Source organism: Scyliorhinus canicula, chromosome 15 (assembly GCF_902713615.1).
Source record: "Scyliorhinus canicula chromosome 15, sScyCan1.1, whole genome shotgun sequence".
Lineage (NCBI taxonomy): Eukaryota > Metazoa > Chordata > Chondrichthyes > Carcharhiniformes > Scyliorhinidae > Scyliorhinus > Scyliorhinus canicula.
The window spans coordinates 124,461,701-124,478,935 of record NC_052160.1 but is presented as its reverse complement, the minus strand read 5'-3'; the positions used below and the strand labels follow the sequence as shown (position 1 = coordinate 124,478,935).

General features: G+C 45.7%; 1 protein-coding gene across 2 annotated transcripts in view; it reads right to left on the bottom strand.

The window, feature by feature from the left end:
• The window catches only part of strip1 (striatin interacting protein 1), a 100,759-nt gene that overhangs the window by 13,919 nt on the left and 69,605 nt on the right, over positions 1 to 17,235 (bottom strand). For both annotated transcript variants that reach the window (XM_038819731.1, XM_038819732.1), the window contains exons 16-18: positions 16,541 to 16,667; positions 11,482 to 11,582; positions 5,243 to 5,309 (exon numbers count right to left, since the gene is read on the bottom strand). In XM_038819731.1, coding sequence (XP_038675659.1) covers positions 5,243 to 5,309; positions 11,482 to 11,582; positions 16,541 to 16,667 — 295 coding nt within the window. The remainder of the gene's footprint in view (positions 1 to 5,242; positions 5,310 to 11,481; positions 11,583 to 16,540; positions 16,668 to 17,235) is intronic.

Here is a 17,235-nt window from a genome sequence, read left to right as displayed (position 1 = left end):
CCCGTCACTGCTCTCCCCGCCCCCGTCACTGCTCTCCCAGCCCCCCTGTCACTGCTCTCCCCGCCCCCCCCGTCACTGCTCTCCCAGCCCCACTCCCCCATCACTGCTCTCCCCGCCCCCCCCGTCACTGCTCTCCCCGCCCCCCCGTCACTGCTCTCCCGCCCGCGTCATTGCTCTCCCGGCCCCCGTCACTGCTATCTCCCCCCCCCTCAGTCACTGCTCCCCCCCCCCTTCAGTCACTGCTCTTCACCCCCCCCCGTCACTGCTCCCCCCGCCCCCCGTCACTACTGTCCCCCCATCACTGCTCTCCCCGCCCCCCCCCCCCCCCGTCACTGCTCTCCCCGCCTCGCCGTCACTGTTCTCCCCACCCCGTCACTGCTCTCCCCACCCCCGTCACTGCTCTTCCCCCCCCCTTCCGTCAGTGCTCTCCCCACCCCCGTCACTACTGTCCCCCCGTCACTGCTCTCCCCGCCCCCCCCGTCACTGCTCTCCCCGCCCCCCCCATCACTGTTCTCCCCGCCCCCCCCGTCACTGCTCTCCCCACGCCCGTCAGTGCTCTTCCGCCCCCCCCGTCAGTGCTCTCCTCACCCCCCGTCACTACTGTCCCCCCGTCACTGCTCTCCCCGCCCTCGTCACTGCTCTCCCCGCCCCCCGTCACTGCTCTCCCCGCCCCCCCCGTCACTGCTCTCCCCGCCCCCCCGTCACTGCTCTTCCCGCCCCTCCCGTCACTGCTCTCCCCGCCCCCCCCCGTCACTGCTCTCCTCGCCCCCCCGTCACTGCCCTCCCCGACCCCCCGTCACTGCTCTCCCCACCCCCGTCACTGTTATCTCCCCCCTCAGACACTGCTCCTCCCCCCCTCAGTCACTGCTCCTCCCCCCTCCACTGCTCCTCCCCCTTCAGTCAGTGCTCCTCCCCCCTCCACTGCTCCTCCCCCTTCAGTCAGTGCTCCTCCCCCCTCCACTGCTCCTCCCCCTTCAGTCAGTGCTCCTCCCCCCCTCAGTTACTGTTCTTCACCCCCCCCCCCCGTCACTGCTCCTCCCCGCCTCTCAGTCACTGCTCTTCCCCCCCCTTCAGTCACTGCTCTTCCTCTCCCCCAGTCACTGCTCTTCCTCTCCCCCAGTCACTGCTCTTCCTCTCCCCCAGTCACTGCTCCTCCTCTCCCCCAGCCACTGCTGCTCTTCCCCACTCCCCCCAAAGCACAGCTCTTTCCCTCCCTACTACCCCGAGTCACGGCTCTTTCCCCCTACCCAGTACTGCTCTTCCTCCCCCCCCCCCCCCTCCCCAGTCAGTGCTGCTCTTCCTCCCCTATCATTGTTCTTCTCCCTCCAGTCACTGCTCTTTTCCCCCCAGTCACAAACAGGAAGCGCAAAGTAAATAGGCCTTTCCCATCCACTCTATCCAGGCAGGACAACAATCCCAACCTCTCCAATTCTTCCTCACAGCTGCAATTTTTCAGTCCTGGCAACATCCTTGTAAATCTCCTCTGAACCTTCTCAAAAGCAATTAAATTATTTCTGTAATAAGGTGGCCAGAATTGCACACAGTACTCGAGTCGTGGCCGAACTAATGTTTTGAATAATTCAAGCATAACCTCCCTGCTCTTATATTCTAAGCCTCAGCCACTAAATGAAAGGATTCCTTTTGATTTCTTAATCACCTTTTCAACCTCTCTTGCTACCTTCAGTGATAGAACATAGAATATAGAACGTAGAATAGTACAGGCCCTTCAGCCCACGATGTTGTGCCAACCATTTATCCTAATCGGAGATCAACCTAACCTACACCCCTTCTATTTGCTGCTGTCAATGTGCCTGTCTAAGAGTCGCTTAAATGTCCCGAATGACTCTGATTCCATCACCTCTGCTGGCAGTGCATTCCATGCACCCACCACTCTCTGTGTAAAGAACCTACCTCTGACAACAACCCTATACCTTCCTCCAATCGCCTTAAAATTATGTCCCCTCGTGACAGCCATTTCCACCCTAGGGAAAAGTCTCTGGCTATCCACTCTATCCATGCCTCTCATCACCTTGTACACCTCTATCAACTCATCTCTCTGCCTTCTTCGCTCCAGTGAGAAAAGCCCTAGCTCCCTCAAACTTGCTTCATAAGACATGCCCTCCAGTCCAGGCAGCATCCTGGTAAATCTCCTCTGTACCTTCTCCAAAGCATCCACATCCTTCGCATAATGAGGTGACCAGAACAGGACACAATATTCCAAGTGTGGTCTAACTAGGGTTTTATAAAGCTGCAGCAAAACCTTGCGGCTCTTAAACTCAATTCCCCCTGTTAATGAAAGCCAACACACCATACGCCTTCTTAACAACCCTATCAACCTGGGTGGCAACTTTGAGGGATCTATGAACGTGGACCCCAAGATCCTTCTGTTCCTCCACACTTCCAAGAATCCTGCCTTTAACCCTGTATTCAACATTCAAATTCGACCTTCCAAAATGAATCACTTCACATTTATCGACGTTGTACAACATCTGCCATTTCTCAGCCCAGCTCTGCCGTGTCGCGTCTTTTCGTCCGACGTCACTTTGTCCAACGACACTTCGTCCACGTCTTTTGGTCCAACGTCTTTTTGTCCGCCCGTCTTTTGGTCCAACGTCACTTCGTCCAATTATCCAATTACAAATTAACTCCGTATAAAACCCTAATTCCCTAAAAGTTAGATTTCCAGAACTGTACCCGAGAGAGAATAATGGGGAGAGGACAAGATGATTTGATATTCTACAATTCCGACAGACACAGATATAAGTGGGAGTCTAATTGGATTTAGACAATGAGTGCAGTTCTGAAAGAAGCAGGTTTAAACTCGATTTTCGTCGAGTGATTAAAACCTCTGGTTGACAGTGGGTTCTGACATTACAGGTCTGAAATGATCAAATATTCCATCAGATACAATGGCTCTCATCACGCTGGAGCATACATGGGTGAATATCCTGCAGCTTATCTTAATAATGTCTGGAGATCAAGCAGCACAAATGCAGAACTCAACTTCAAGAGGCGAAATAGGTGGAGAGGATCCTTGAGCAGTAACATTGAAAAACTAAATTAAACTATTTGTAATTGGATAATTGGACGAAGTGACGTTGGACCAAAAGACGGGCGGACAAAAAGACGTTGGACCAAAAGACGTGGACGAAGTGTCGTTGGACGAAATGACGTTGGACGAAAAGACATAGCACCCAGCTCTGCATCCTGTCAATGTCCTGTTGTAACCTGCAACAACCCTCAACACTATCTATAACTCCCCCAATGGTCATCACCAAACTTACTAATCCACCCTTCCTCATCCAAGTCATTTATAAAAACATAAAGAGCAGAGGTCCCAGAACAGATCCTTGCGGAACACCACTCGTCACCGACTTCCAGGCGGAATACTTTCCATCCACTACCATTTGCTGTCTTCTTTCAGCCAGTCAATTCTGTATCCAGACAGCCAAATGTCCCTGTATCCCGTGCCCCATAACTTTCTGAATGCGCCTACCCATGGGGAACCTTATCAAATGCCTTACTGAAATCCACGTACACCACATCCACTGCCCGACCTTCATCAATGTGTCTCGTCACATCCTCAAAGAATTCAATGAGGCTTGTGAGGCATGACCTGCCCCTCACAAAGCCATGCTTATTATCTTTAATCAAACTACATTTTTCTAAATAATCATAAATCCTATCTCTCAGAATCCTTTCCAATATTTTGCTCACCACAGACGCAAGATTGATTGGTCCGTAATTCCCAAGGATTTCCCTATTTCCTTTCTTGAACAGGGGAACAACATTCGCCTCCCTCCAATCAGTACTACTCCAATGGAGAGTGATGCTTTTCAACATTTCCAGCACTTCCTCCTTCTTAATATCAACCTGTTTGAGTCTATTAACCTGCTTCACACTGTTCTCCTGAGCAACGAGGTCCCTCTCTCTAGTGAAGACTGAAGCAAAATAATCATTTAGGGCCTCCCCCATCACCTCAGACTCTAGGCACAAGTTCCCTCCACTATCCCAGATCGACCCTCCTCTCAGTCTGATCATCCTGTTATTTCTCACATAAGTGTAGAACGCCTTGGGGTTTTCCCTAATCCTTCCCGCCAGGGCTTTTTCATGCCCCCTTCTAGCTCTCCTCAGTCCATTTTTGAGTTCCTTCCTGGCTACCTTGTAACCCTCTAGAGCCAAGTCAGATCCTTGCTTCCTCAATCTTATGTAAGCTTCCTTCTTCCTCTTGACTAAACGGTGCAACATTAACAATCCAATCCACTGGAAAGCATCCAGGCAGAACTTATGAAAAATAAACTTTTGGATGGCTGAAAACAATTTGTCTGTTTTCTCAACTCTCAAATAGCCAATGTTCCAGAGCAGGACAAATAAAATGCTTCCAAGGCACTTTAAAGCTCCCTTTGAAGTGTGGCAGCATTGCCATGGATGTCTTTAAAATTAAGTGGCAATTTAGCATGTCAATCCACCTACCCTGCACATCATTGGTTGTGGGGGTGAGACCCACGCAGACGCAGGGAGAATGTGCAAGCCCCACACGGACAGTGACGCGGGCTTGGATCAAATCCGGCTCCTTCGCACAGTGAGCCAGCAGAGCCAACCACTGCACCACCGTGCCGCTCCGAACAACCTGTTTATCAAGCTGCATCACACTTTGAGTCATAATGTCTTAAGGATGAGGCAAAGCAGTGGCAAAGAGAAAGTAAAGGCAGCAAATCCTGCATTCTAGATCCGACTACCTTATGGAACATCCAATGATGTTTTCAAATCACCTTCATCAACGTGCCCTAGTTTTGTTCACCCATCTACCCCAAATGTGCTTGAAAGATATTTTACTGATCAGAGACCGGTCCTAATTTTTTTCACAATTTTGTTTGCAGCAAAACTTCACATGTATATTTTCATAAGTTACATAGATGTTGCAATTGGATATGGAGCAATTAGATACAGCAGACACTTTGATTTCTTTAAAAAATTCAAAATATACTAAACAATATGGTACTCCGATGCTTTATTTTCACAAGTAAAGGCAGTCACTTTTAGCACTGGACAAAGCCTCAAAGAATAAGACTACCTGTATTCTATCCACACCCAATGATATTTATATCTCTTTTACTTCTTAAAAAAGAAAGTTTTTTAATTTCTGGCACCTTACCTGGTCTGAAAAAAAAATTCTAATCCTTGTAATCTCCCTGGGAAAGTAATGCTAAAAGCGCTTCAGATCTCACGTATGCTCACTTACCAAGCTCTCTGCCGTCAGCTCAGGGAGTTCATGTACAACACAATATGGGAAATCCAATACCGAAATACTGCGGAGATTTGGAAATTAATGATTAGTGAGTTTGAAATCCAATTTCAATGAATCCTCTTATATTGGCTTTTCTTATGCACATGTACTGTCAATCCATGTCTCAGTGGGGGCACGCCTTCAGAGTCAGGTGGTCATGGGTTCAAATTCCACTCCAGATGTCTAAAAAGATAACCAAGGCTTTTGTTTTAGTGCAATACTGGAGTAGCGCTGCACTGTTGCAGGGTTGTGCGTGGTTTGGTGGAAACTTGCAGGTGCCTCCAGCCCTTGTCCTGCTAGGTGGGTGAGGTCATGGTTTGGGCAGTGCTGTCAAAGAAGTCTTGGCAAGTGGAAGTGCACATGCAGATGGCACGCACCTCTTGTGCAGCGGGAAATGTTATTTAAGCTGGTGGGTGGGGTATCGAACAAGTGGACTGTTTTGTTCAGATAGCATTGAGCTTCCTCAGTACTGTTAGAGCTGCACACATTCAAGCAACAGCAGAATATTCCATTGCACTTTTGACTTGCGCCTTACAGGTGGTGGGAAGGATTTGGGGAGTCAGGAGGTGAATCACATGCAATTGAATACCCCGCCACAGAGCTGCTCTTGTAGCCACAGTATTTATGTCACTGATTCAGTTAAGCTTTTAGGCAATGATGACCTGCAGGACGTTGATGTTGAAGGATTTGATAATGATAATGCAATTCAATGTCATGGGAAGAGGGTTAGATTCTCTCTCTTGTTGGAGCTGGTCATTACTTGGCACTTGTGCGGCATAAATATTTATAGCCTCTGGCCAGCCTAGTTCTGAATGTTGGCCGGATCGTGCTAGACGTAGACACATACTGCTTCAGTATCTGAGAAATTGGGAGTAAAACTGAATGCCGTGCAGGCATTTTTGTCAGCCCATTTAACATCATTAATCAATGCCATAATTTTGACCTGAAATCTCTCCACAGATTGCAGCTCCCTTGTGTTTTGGTGACTGCTACTTAATTCAAAGTCAAGCAATAACCTGACTGGAGTATGACTTCCTTTGTCTAGCATTCTACAGTTGTGGTTTGATCGGTGTATTTCTTTTCTTAAATATAACCCATTTCAAGCAATCGACACACTGAAATCTTCTGATTCTGTTGATTACAAACCCAACCCACTTTTAAAAGGTTATAAGTTAGCAAATCAGATGCAAGTTACAAAATGCAGATGAGAATTTCTCAAAAATTCTAATTCTGAGACTTTCACAGCAATGGTGGGGATAGGACAGCAATGGTGGGGATAGGACAGCAAGGGCCTTAAACATTCTGATGGTTATTATTATTATTAAGCAAGTTCTGCTAAAACTGTACAAAGTACTAGTTAGACTGCACGTGGAATATTGTGAACAGTTCTGGTCCCCTTATCTAAGGAAAGGTACATTAGCATTGGAGGCAGTTCAGAGAAGGTTCACTAGATTGATCCCGGGTACCAAGGGATTTTCATATGAGGAGAAGTTGAGTAGGTTGAACTTTAGAAGAACAGGATAGATAGGATTCTGAGGGGGCTTGACAGGGTAGACGCTGAGAGGTTGTTTCCCTTTGTCAGGATAGTCTAGGACCAGAGGACACAATCTTAAGAATAAGTGGTCATCCATTTAAGACAGAGATGAGGAGGAATTTCTTCTCTTGGAGGATAGTGAATCTGCAGAGTTCTTTATCACAGGGGGCTGTAGAGGTTGGCTCATTAAGTATATTCAAGGTTGAGATAGACATATTATTAATCAGTAAGTGAATCAAAAGTTATTGGGATAAGAAGCTAAAGTGGAGTTGAGGATTATATCAGATCATTGATGATCTTATTGAATGGCGGGGCGGACTCTTACAGAGATGCAAATATTATAGAGTAGATAGAATGGGGGATGTTGCTTACCTGAAGGGAGAATGGGATAGTGATATTGTAAAGAGTGGAGAGTACAGAAGTTCCCAGATTGTGTTCAGGACAATATTCTATAGCTATATGTCCAGTCCAACAAGAAAGGATGCTCTGTTGGACCGGATTCTTGGAAATGAGATGGGCCATGTAGACTGAGTGTCAGTGGTGTGACGTTCAGGAGACAGCGGTCACTGTATTGTCAGGTTTACGATGATGATCGAAAATGATCGAAAAGGAAAATAGGCAATCCGATATAAAAGTAATTAACTGCAGGAGAGCACAGTTCAATTGGGGCAAGAATGAAGCTGGGCTGGTTAAGACTAGAGCAAAAGGTTGGCGGAAAAACTGCAGCTGAATAATGCACTAACTTCAAAATTGAAATGGCGAGGACACATTCAAGGTATATTCCCTTAAAAGAGAATGGTAGGGCAAACAAATCAAGAGCTTCCTGAATGAAAAAGGAGGCAGAAATTAATATAGGGAAGAAAAAGTGTGCTTATAACAGATGTCAGGTAGAAAAGGGGAATGTTGGTTAGCATGGTAGCATGGTGTTTAGCATCAATGCTTCACAGCTCCAGGGTCCCAGGTTCGATTCCCGGCTGGGTCACTGTCTGTGTGGAGTCTGCACGTCCTCCCCGTGTGTGCGTGGGTTTCCTCCGGGTGCTCCGGTTTCCTCCCACAGTCCAAAGATGTGCGGGTTAGGTGGATTGGCCATGCTAAATTGCCCGTAGTGTAAGGTTAATGGGGGGATTGTTGGGTTACGGTTACGTGGGTTTAAGTAGGGTGATCATTGCTCGGCACAACATCGAGGGCCGAAGGGCCTGTTCTGTGCTGTACTGTACTGTTCTATGTTAAAAGGTTCAGAGGGCAGGTGAAAAAGCACATTGGAGATGCGAAGAGGGATTATGAAAAACAATTGGCAGCCAACATATTTATTTAAAATAAATTTAAAGTACTCAATCCCAATTTTTTTTCGCAATTAAGGGGCAATTTAGCTTAGCCAATCCACCTAGCCTGCACATCTTTTTAGATTGTGGGGGTAAGTACCACGTAGACACGGGGGAATGTGCAAACTTCACACGGACAGTGAGCTGGAGCTAGGATCGAACCCAGGTCCTCGGCGCCATGATGCAGTCGTGCTAAAATGCGCCTACGTGGTGCCCCTTGGCAGCCAACATAAAAGGGATCCCAAAGTCTTTTATAGGAATAAAAGAGTAAAAGGATGGTAAATGGAGGACTAGGGTCGATTAGGAACCAAAAAGGAATTTACACATGGAGGCAGGGGGCATGGCTGAGGCATTAAATGAATACTTTGCACCCGTTATTACCAAGGATGTAGATGCTGCACAGGCCATAGTGACAGATGAGGGAACTCAGACAACACTCATCAACTTTAAACTGTTATGTGGATAAAGTATTGACAGTTTAAAGTTGATTGGATCAGATGCATCCAAGGATATTGAAGGTAGTGAGTAGAAAATTGCAAGGGCACTAGCCATGATCTTCCAGCCTTGCCTAGACTCAGGCCAGGTGCCAGAGGACTTGAGAATTGCAAATGTTATGCCTTTGTTCAATAAAGATGGTAAGGATAGCCCCAGCAATTACAGACCAGTCAGCCTGCCATCGGTGGTGGGCCAACTTCTAGAAACAATTATTTGGGATAGCATTAGTAGTCACATGGAAAAATGAAGGTTGATTAGCAAGAGCTAGCATGGATTTCTAAAGGGGAAACACTGTTTAACTAAACTGCTGGAGTCTTTTGAGGAGGTAACTAAAAGGGCCAAAGAGGGTAATGCTGTGGAGTCGGTTTAGCTCAGTTGGCTGGACAGCTGGTTTGGGATGCAGAATAAGGCCAACAGTGCAAGTTCAATGCCCATACCAGCTGAAGTTATTCATTAAGGTCCTGGCATTCTCAACATTGCCCCTTACCCAAGATGTGGTGATCCTCAGATTAAATCACCAACAGTCAGCTCTCCCCCTCAAAGGGGAAAGCAGCCTTTGGTCATCTGGGACTGTGGCGATTGTACTTTACTGTTATATCGTATGTGGACTTTTCAAAAGGTCTCAATACAGCGCCACACAACAGACTTGAGAAGAGTTATAGCTCATGGAATAAAAGGACAGTAGAACATGGATACTAAAATGGCTGAATAGTAGGAAGCGGAGAGAAATGGTCAATGGATATTTTTCAGGCTGGAAACATTTGTAGTGCTTTTCCCAAGAGTTGGTATTGGTACCCTTGCTTTTGCTGATCTCTAATAATGATCTAGATCTTGGTGTGCAGGGGACAATTTCAAAGTTTATGGATGTACTGTAAACTATGAATAGGACAGTGTAGAGCACAGACAAATTTGTGGAGTGGGGAGATGGTTGGAAGATGACGTTCAATGTGGAGAAGCGTAAAGTGGGGCATTTTGGTAGGAAGAACATGGAGAGACAATATAAAATAAAGGGTTAAATCCGTGAGGGATGCATCAGCAGAGAGACCTGGGTATATATGTGCATTAATCATTGACGATGGCAGGACAGGAGGAGAGAGCAGTCAACAAAGCATATAGTATTCTGGGCTTTATTAATAGGGGCATAGAGCACAACAGCAAGGAGGTTAGCTGAACTTATATAAGACACTAGTTAGGCCTCAGATGGAATAGTGTACACAGCTCTGGGTGCTGCCACAGTTGGGGGAGGGCCGATCGGCAGGCCGATTATTCAGGGATGGGGGCAATGTGGGCAGGCGGTCCAGGGCGCGCGAGCGGCCAATGGGGGCGCTACTTTGGCGGTCCAGGTCTGCAGGCTGAGTCCGCCATGCAGCATGGCGCAGTCGCCGCAGGCTGCCCCCATGTGCATGCGTGGCCTCTGAACCGGAGGTGCTGGGGGTCGAATCAGCAGATACAGTTGCGACCTCTACGCAGCCTCCCTGCTAGCCCCCAACAAAACGGGGAATCGATGACCTTAAAGGACCACTGTTTTCACTCCAGGTTGGGACGTCACCAAAACGGAGAATCCAGCCCCTTATCTGTGAGTGAGAGTTAAGGCGAATCTTACTATATGTGACATCAGATCCACAGCAATGTGGTTGGCTCTTAAAATGCCCTCTGAAGCCACGTAGTTGGAAGACAATTAGGGATAGGCAATAAATGTTGGCCCAGCGAGCGATGAATCAAAAAGAGGATTAATCAGAGACCAGAATGCCTCTTTGGCTACTATCAGTTTTCTTACCACACACCAGCAACCAAATAGACTAGGGTTTCCCAGACATTTCCAGCCAAAGAACACTTTTGATGTCCCAAGAGTATTATTTTGTAGAGTTAAACCACAAATGTCATCCTTTTGTGCAATTGGTACAAACACACAGAAACTCTCACATACCCACCCCTCTCTACCTCACACATACCAAGTTAAACTTCTGTTCCTCGCATGCACCCCTTGCCTTAAGGACAGCTTTTTTCAAATCTAGAACGGCCAGACCTACAGCGGAACCCCTGGATAAGACCCACAGAACCCCAGTTCGGGAAATGCTGAAATAGACAATATTTTAAATGTTTAATTCATAGAATCATAGAATTTACAGTGCAGAAGGAGGCCATTCGGCCCATCAAGTATGCACCAGCCCTTGGAAAGAGCACCCTACACAAGCCCACGCCTCCACCCTATCCCCGTAACCCAGTCCCACCACACCTTTTTGGACAATAAGGGCAATTTAGCATGGCCAATCCACCTAACCTACACATCTTTGGACTGTGGGAGGAAACCGGAGCACCCAGAGGAAATTCACACAGACACGGGGAGAACGTGCAAACTCCGCACAAACTGTGACCCAAGCCGGGAATCGAACCTGGGACCCTGGAACTGTGAAGCAATTGTGCTACCCACTATGCTACAGTGCTGCCCTACTGAACCAGCTGGAGGATATATTTTGATTAACACTTAGCATTCAAAAATTGATTTAAAAAAAGGAAATAAAAAATAACGGCAAATGGCAGGTTGGTGCATCAGCATATTGGTAACATTGAATATAGTGGGGACAATTTCATACATATTAATCCTAACACAAATTACATTCCTAAACTAAGCAGTCAGAGATGGCCCTTTCTGTTTAGTCCCTCTCATATCGACAATTCAAAAGATCAGCAGCAAAGTAAACATTAAATTAAAGTCTGTTAAGCACAAGCATTCAATTCCAATGCAGTTTACCCATTACGCAACTAGTTGGATATTGATCCAACTTCAGGAAGGATCAGAATACAATATCACGTGAACACTGACAAGGGATCAGAAGCCTTACCTGTTCTTCGCTGTAATGTAGGACATGATGTTCTGATTGAAGAACTTTAAAATGAGTGGAATGCAATTGGCAAAAACCAGGTGCTGTGCCATGTATTCAAACTAGAGAACAATAACATCAGAGAATCTGGTTCAATATGATGAATTCAATGCTGGGGGGAAAAATAATTAAGCAAAGTAATGTTCACAGCTTTCTAATGGGCTTGTACAGACAGGGGAATTCTAGGTCCACTCCCTCATTCACACAATAAGAGGTTTTTCAGCATCAAAGGTTCTTTTTAAATGAAATTGGTTGTTAACTAACTGGCCTAAATTGTGGCATTTGACAGAGGGTCACATGTAGCTTTGTTCAATGGCTTACAGTTGTACCTCATCAAGCTCCATTCCTTCAGCTTTGCTTCAGTATCAAACCTCTTTCAACTATGATAGCTTTATTAGGAGCTGAAGCTAACAGTAGGATGTTACTAAACTAATAATTTAGAGACCTAGACACGAGACAAAAATTCAAATCTCACCATGGCAACTGCGAAACCTAACTTTTTTATTCCAGGTTTGTTAATGAATTGAATTTAATGTAATGGTAATCATGAAACTAAAGGATTGTCAAAAAACATAAAGGTTTTGGAGCTAAAATGCGATAGGAGTCACAAGGGAGCATTCACAAGGAAGAGATCTTCGTGGATAGTACATGCAGTGAGGTGGTTACACTGCAGGTAAAGAGTGCACAGGAAGAAAGGGAATTGGTGAATACCAGACAGGGTATAAGCACGATGCAGGTAGTGCCAGTGTCCCCTACGTCCACCTTCCTCTCTAACAGGTTTTCCATTTTGGATACTGTTGGAGAATGTGATTTCTCAGGGGAATGCAGCAAAAGCCATGTCCGTGGCATCACAAGTGGCTCAGCTGCACAGGGGGCAGAAAAAGGTGTGGGAGAGCAATAGCAATAGGGGGCTCTATCGTAAGGGGAATAGATAGATGTTTCTATGGCCGCAGACATGGCACCAGGGTCAAGGATGCCACCGAGTAGCTGCAGAACATTCTGAAAGGGGAGGGTGAACAACCGGAGGTTGTGGTCCATATTGACATAGGTGAGAGGGATGAGGTCCTGAAAGCAGAATTTAAGGAACTAGGAAAAAATTAAAAAGCAGGACCTCAAAGGCAGCATCTCAGGATTACTCCCAGTGCTCAATGTAAACGAGTGCAGTAATAGGAGAACAGACCAGATGAATGCGTGGCTGGAGGGAAATGATTCCTACAGCATTGGGATCGATTCTGGGGAAGATGTGACCTGTACAATCTGGACAGGTTGTACCTCCGCAGGACCTGGACCAATATCTTTTCAGGGATATTTGCTGGTGCTGTTGGGGAGGGTTTAAGCAGAGGAATGAGAATCTGAGCAGGGTGAGACACAAGACTGAAAGGTAGAAAGCAGAGAAACAAGTGCTAGCAGAAAATAGTACCAAAAACTACTTCTAAAAATGAGAAAAAGTCAAGTCCAAAAGTACTGTATTTGAACGCACAGAGCATCTGCAATAAGTAGATACCTTAACAGCGAAATTGATATAAATCAGTTTACTGCGATACGGCTGCAGGGCGACCAGGGCTGGGAATCAAATATCCAAGAGTATTCATTATTTAGGAAGGACAGGCAAAAAGGAAAAGGATGTGGGGTGGCATTGTTCTTTAAGGATGCAATCCGTGTAATGTTGAGAGAGCATATTAGGTCAGAAAATCAGTCTGATGGGTGGAACGAAGAAGCAACAAAGGGCAGAAAACATTAGCGGGAGTTGTCTTTTGGCCTCAAAAGAGCAATGGTAAGGTAGGGAATGGCATTAAACAAGAAATTAGAGGTGCATGTAACAAAGCTGCTACAGTAATCATTGGCGACTTTAATCTACAAATTGACTGATCTCTCGACTTTTCAATTCTGTACCTCTCAAAATAAATCCTAGAGTTTATTAAATGTAATAGCTTTCGGGGAAAAGGCGATTGTTATGTGACCTAGAAGTGTTGTTAACTGTCATGAGATTGGTCTTGAACTTCAAAAGGAGATACCACATATTGGTGGGTTGGGCAGACAAGTGGCAGATGAAATTCAATGCTGAGAAGTGCGAGGTGATTCATTTTGACAGGAAGAATATGGAGAGACAGTTTAAAATAAAGGGAGAAACTCTGAAGGAAGTGCAGGAACATAGGGACCTCGGTGTATATATACCCAAGTCATTACAGGTGGCAGGGCTTATTGAGGGAGTAGTTAATAAAGCATATAGTATCCTAGGTTTTACTAATAGCAGCATTGATTATAAGAGCATAACAGTAAGGAGGTCATGATGAACTGTGTACGGCACTAGTTATGCCTTATCTGGAGTACTGCATCCAGTTCTGGGTGCCATACTTGAGGAAAGATGTGAAGGTATTGGAAAGAGTACACAGGAGATTCACAAGAATTATTCCAGAGATAAGCAACTGTAGCTATGAGAATAGATTGGAGAGGTCGGATCTGTTTTCCTTTGACAAAAGAAGGTCAAGAGGAGATTTTATAGAGGTATCCAAGGTTCTGAGGGGTATCCATGATGTGGAGATACCGGCTCTGGACTGGTGTGGGCAGAGTAAGAAGTCTCACAACACCTGGTTAAAGTCAAACAAGGTTATTTGAAATCACAAGATTTTGAAGCGCACTTTCACCTTCATCAGGTGAAGTGGAGGCAGGTTCACAATCACAGCATATATAAGCAGAGACATGATTGCAAGATAATTACAGATTGGAATGTGAAGAATGGTTGGAATACGGGTCTTTACAGGAACAAATAGTGAGTGGAGTGAGTGATAATTACAGGAAATTGACGTGTGAATTGTCTCAAGCCAGGACAGTTAGTAGGATTCTGCAAACCTGGACAGTACGGTGGGAGTTACATATAATGCAACATGAACCTGAGATCCCGGTTGAGGCTGTCCTCATGCGTGCGGAACTTGACTACCAGTTTATTTTCGCCGATTCTGCGTTGTGCCGTGTCTTGAAAGCCACCTGGTAGAATGTTTACCTGAAGATCGAAGGCTGAATGTTCTTGCCTGCTGAAGTGTTCCCCGACTCTTGCCTGGCGATTGTTGCGCTGTATCCATTCATCCGTTGTCGTAGGTCTACATGGTCTCGCCGATGTACCACGCTTCGAGACATCCTTTCCTGCAACGTTTGCCGAGTTGCATGACTATGTACACGTGTGATGGCAGTGTCCATGTCGATTATGCGGCAAGTCTTGCAGAGATTGCCATGGCAGGATTGTATGATGTCCTGGTCGCGATTCTCCTGATGGCTAGGTAGTTTGCTGTGAACAATGGTCTGTTTGAGGTTATGCGGTTGTTTGAAGGCAAGTAATGGAGGTGTGGGGATGCCCTTGGCAAGGTGTTCGCCATCATCGGTGGCATGTTGAAGACTCTGAAGAAGATGTTGTAGATTCTCCGTTCAGGGGAAGCACTGGACGACGAAGGGTACTCTGTCAGTCATGTCCCATGTTCGTCTTCTGAGGAGGACCATCCTGGGCCACAGCATCTTCACCTTCGACAACCAGTTCTTCATCCAGACACATGGAACAGCCATGGGGCCAGTGGACTGGAGGACACTCAATGTGGTGTCATTATTCAAGAAGGAAAGTAGGGACAAACCAGGAAATTACAGGCCAGTGAGTCTAACTTCAGTGGTAGGAAAACTACTGGAAAAAATTCTGAGGGACATAATTAATCTCCACTTGGAGAGGCAAGGGTTAATCAAGGATAGTCAGCATTGGTTTGTCAAAGGGAGATCATGTCTTACAAGTTTGATTACATTTTTTAAGGAGGCGACTAGGTGTGTAGATGAGGGTAGTGTGATTGATGTAGTCTACATGGACTTTAGTAAGGGTTTTGACAAGGTCCCACATGGGAGGCTGATGAAGAAGGTTAAGAGCCCATAGAATCTGGGGCAATTTGGTAAACTGTATCCAAAACTGGCTTAGTTGGAGGAGGCAGAGGATGATGAAGGTTGTTTTTGTGACAGGAAGCCTTTGTCCAGTGGTGTTCCGCAGGGATCAATTCTGGGTCCCTTGTTGTTTGTAGTATACATTAATTATCTGGACTAAAACATAGGAGGTATGATAAGTTTCCAGGTGACACAAAAATTGGTGGTGTGGTAAATTGTGAGGAGCAGGGCCTTAGATTATATGATGGCCTGGCTGGAATGTTTCAGCAACCAAGAGAGACTAGATAGACGGGTTGTGTTCCCTGGAACTGAGAAGGCTCAGGGGGACCAGATTGAGCTGTATAAAATGATGATGGGCAGAGATAGGGTGGATAGCAAGATACTTTCCCCTTAGTGGAGGGGTCAATAACCAGGGGCACAGACTCAAGAAAGGGGAAGGAGATTTAGAGGAGATGTGAGTAAAAGGTTTTCACCCAAAGGGTGGTGGGAATCTGAAAGGGCGGTAGAGCCGATAACCCTCACAACTTGTAAGAAATATATAGATGTAAACTTAAAATGCCATTGCATACAAAGCTATGGGCCAAGTGCTGAAATATAGGATTAGAACACTTAGGTGCTTGATGGACAAGGTGAACACGATGGACCCAAGGGGCTCCTTCCCATGCTTAAACTGTATGGCTGAGCAAACCTGCACCTAAACTTTTTATTACCAAATATTAATGGATTGCTTATCATTGAATTTACAGAAGGCCATTCGGCCCATCGAGCCTGTACCGGCCCTTGGAAAGAGCCTACTTAACCCCACTCCAGGCGATTTAGCCTGGCCAATCCACCTAACCTGCACATCTTTGAACTGTGGGAGGAAACCGGAGCACCTGGAGGAAACCCTCGCAGACCGGGGAAGGAAGTGCAAACTCCACATAATCACCCGGGATTGGAGCTGTGAGGCAGCAGTGCTAACGACTGTGCTACCATACTGCCCAAAATCGGAAATGTTAATGAACAATGTAACATTTAATTGTTTGTTCTGGTGATGATCAGAAGCAGTGATATTAGTTTTCACTACTCGCCATGTCAAACTTAACTTAGTTAACATAACATTACTTACTTGATATATGTGGTTGAGCTTGAAGTGCTTAAGTAACAGTAACAAAACAGCAGAAATTGCTTTTACGATGATCTCTTTGTGTCTGTTGACATCTACTCCCAACTTCATACTCTGTAGCACTGTGGTACTGAGGATAAAGGGCATATCACTGCATTAGTTGCACCATGGTGTACTAAAGTCACTTGTGTAACAGTAAATACAAAAAGTAAAGTTGATAGGATAAAGGGAGCTATGAGAACAAGAAATAAATTTGACAGAATCAGGATTTGAGTAAGTGCAATACAAAGTAAACATGCTGGAAATATTCTGCAGGTCAGATGTCTGTGATTTTTGTCACCATAGTCCCATATGACCATACGCTGTTGTTCCCTTTGAGGGGGAGAGCTGACTGGTGGTGATTTAACCTGAGGGTCACCAGACCTCAGGTGAGGGGAAAGGTCGTAAAGGCGAGCCTTCATGAAGGGAAATAGTGCAACATCAGTTTGCTAACCTTTCAAAAGGTCATCAACATGAAGCATTAACTGTTTCGCTCCAAAGATGATGCCTGACCTGCTAAGTATTTCCAGCAATTTATGTTTATATTTCTAGCATCTAAAGCATTTTGTTTTTGATTAAGTGCAGCTTGGCCACAGAACAAGGTATCCAACTCCCTGAGGACAACCACATCTTACCAAGATAAGTTCCAAAGTTGCAAT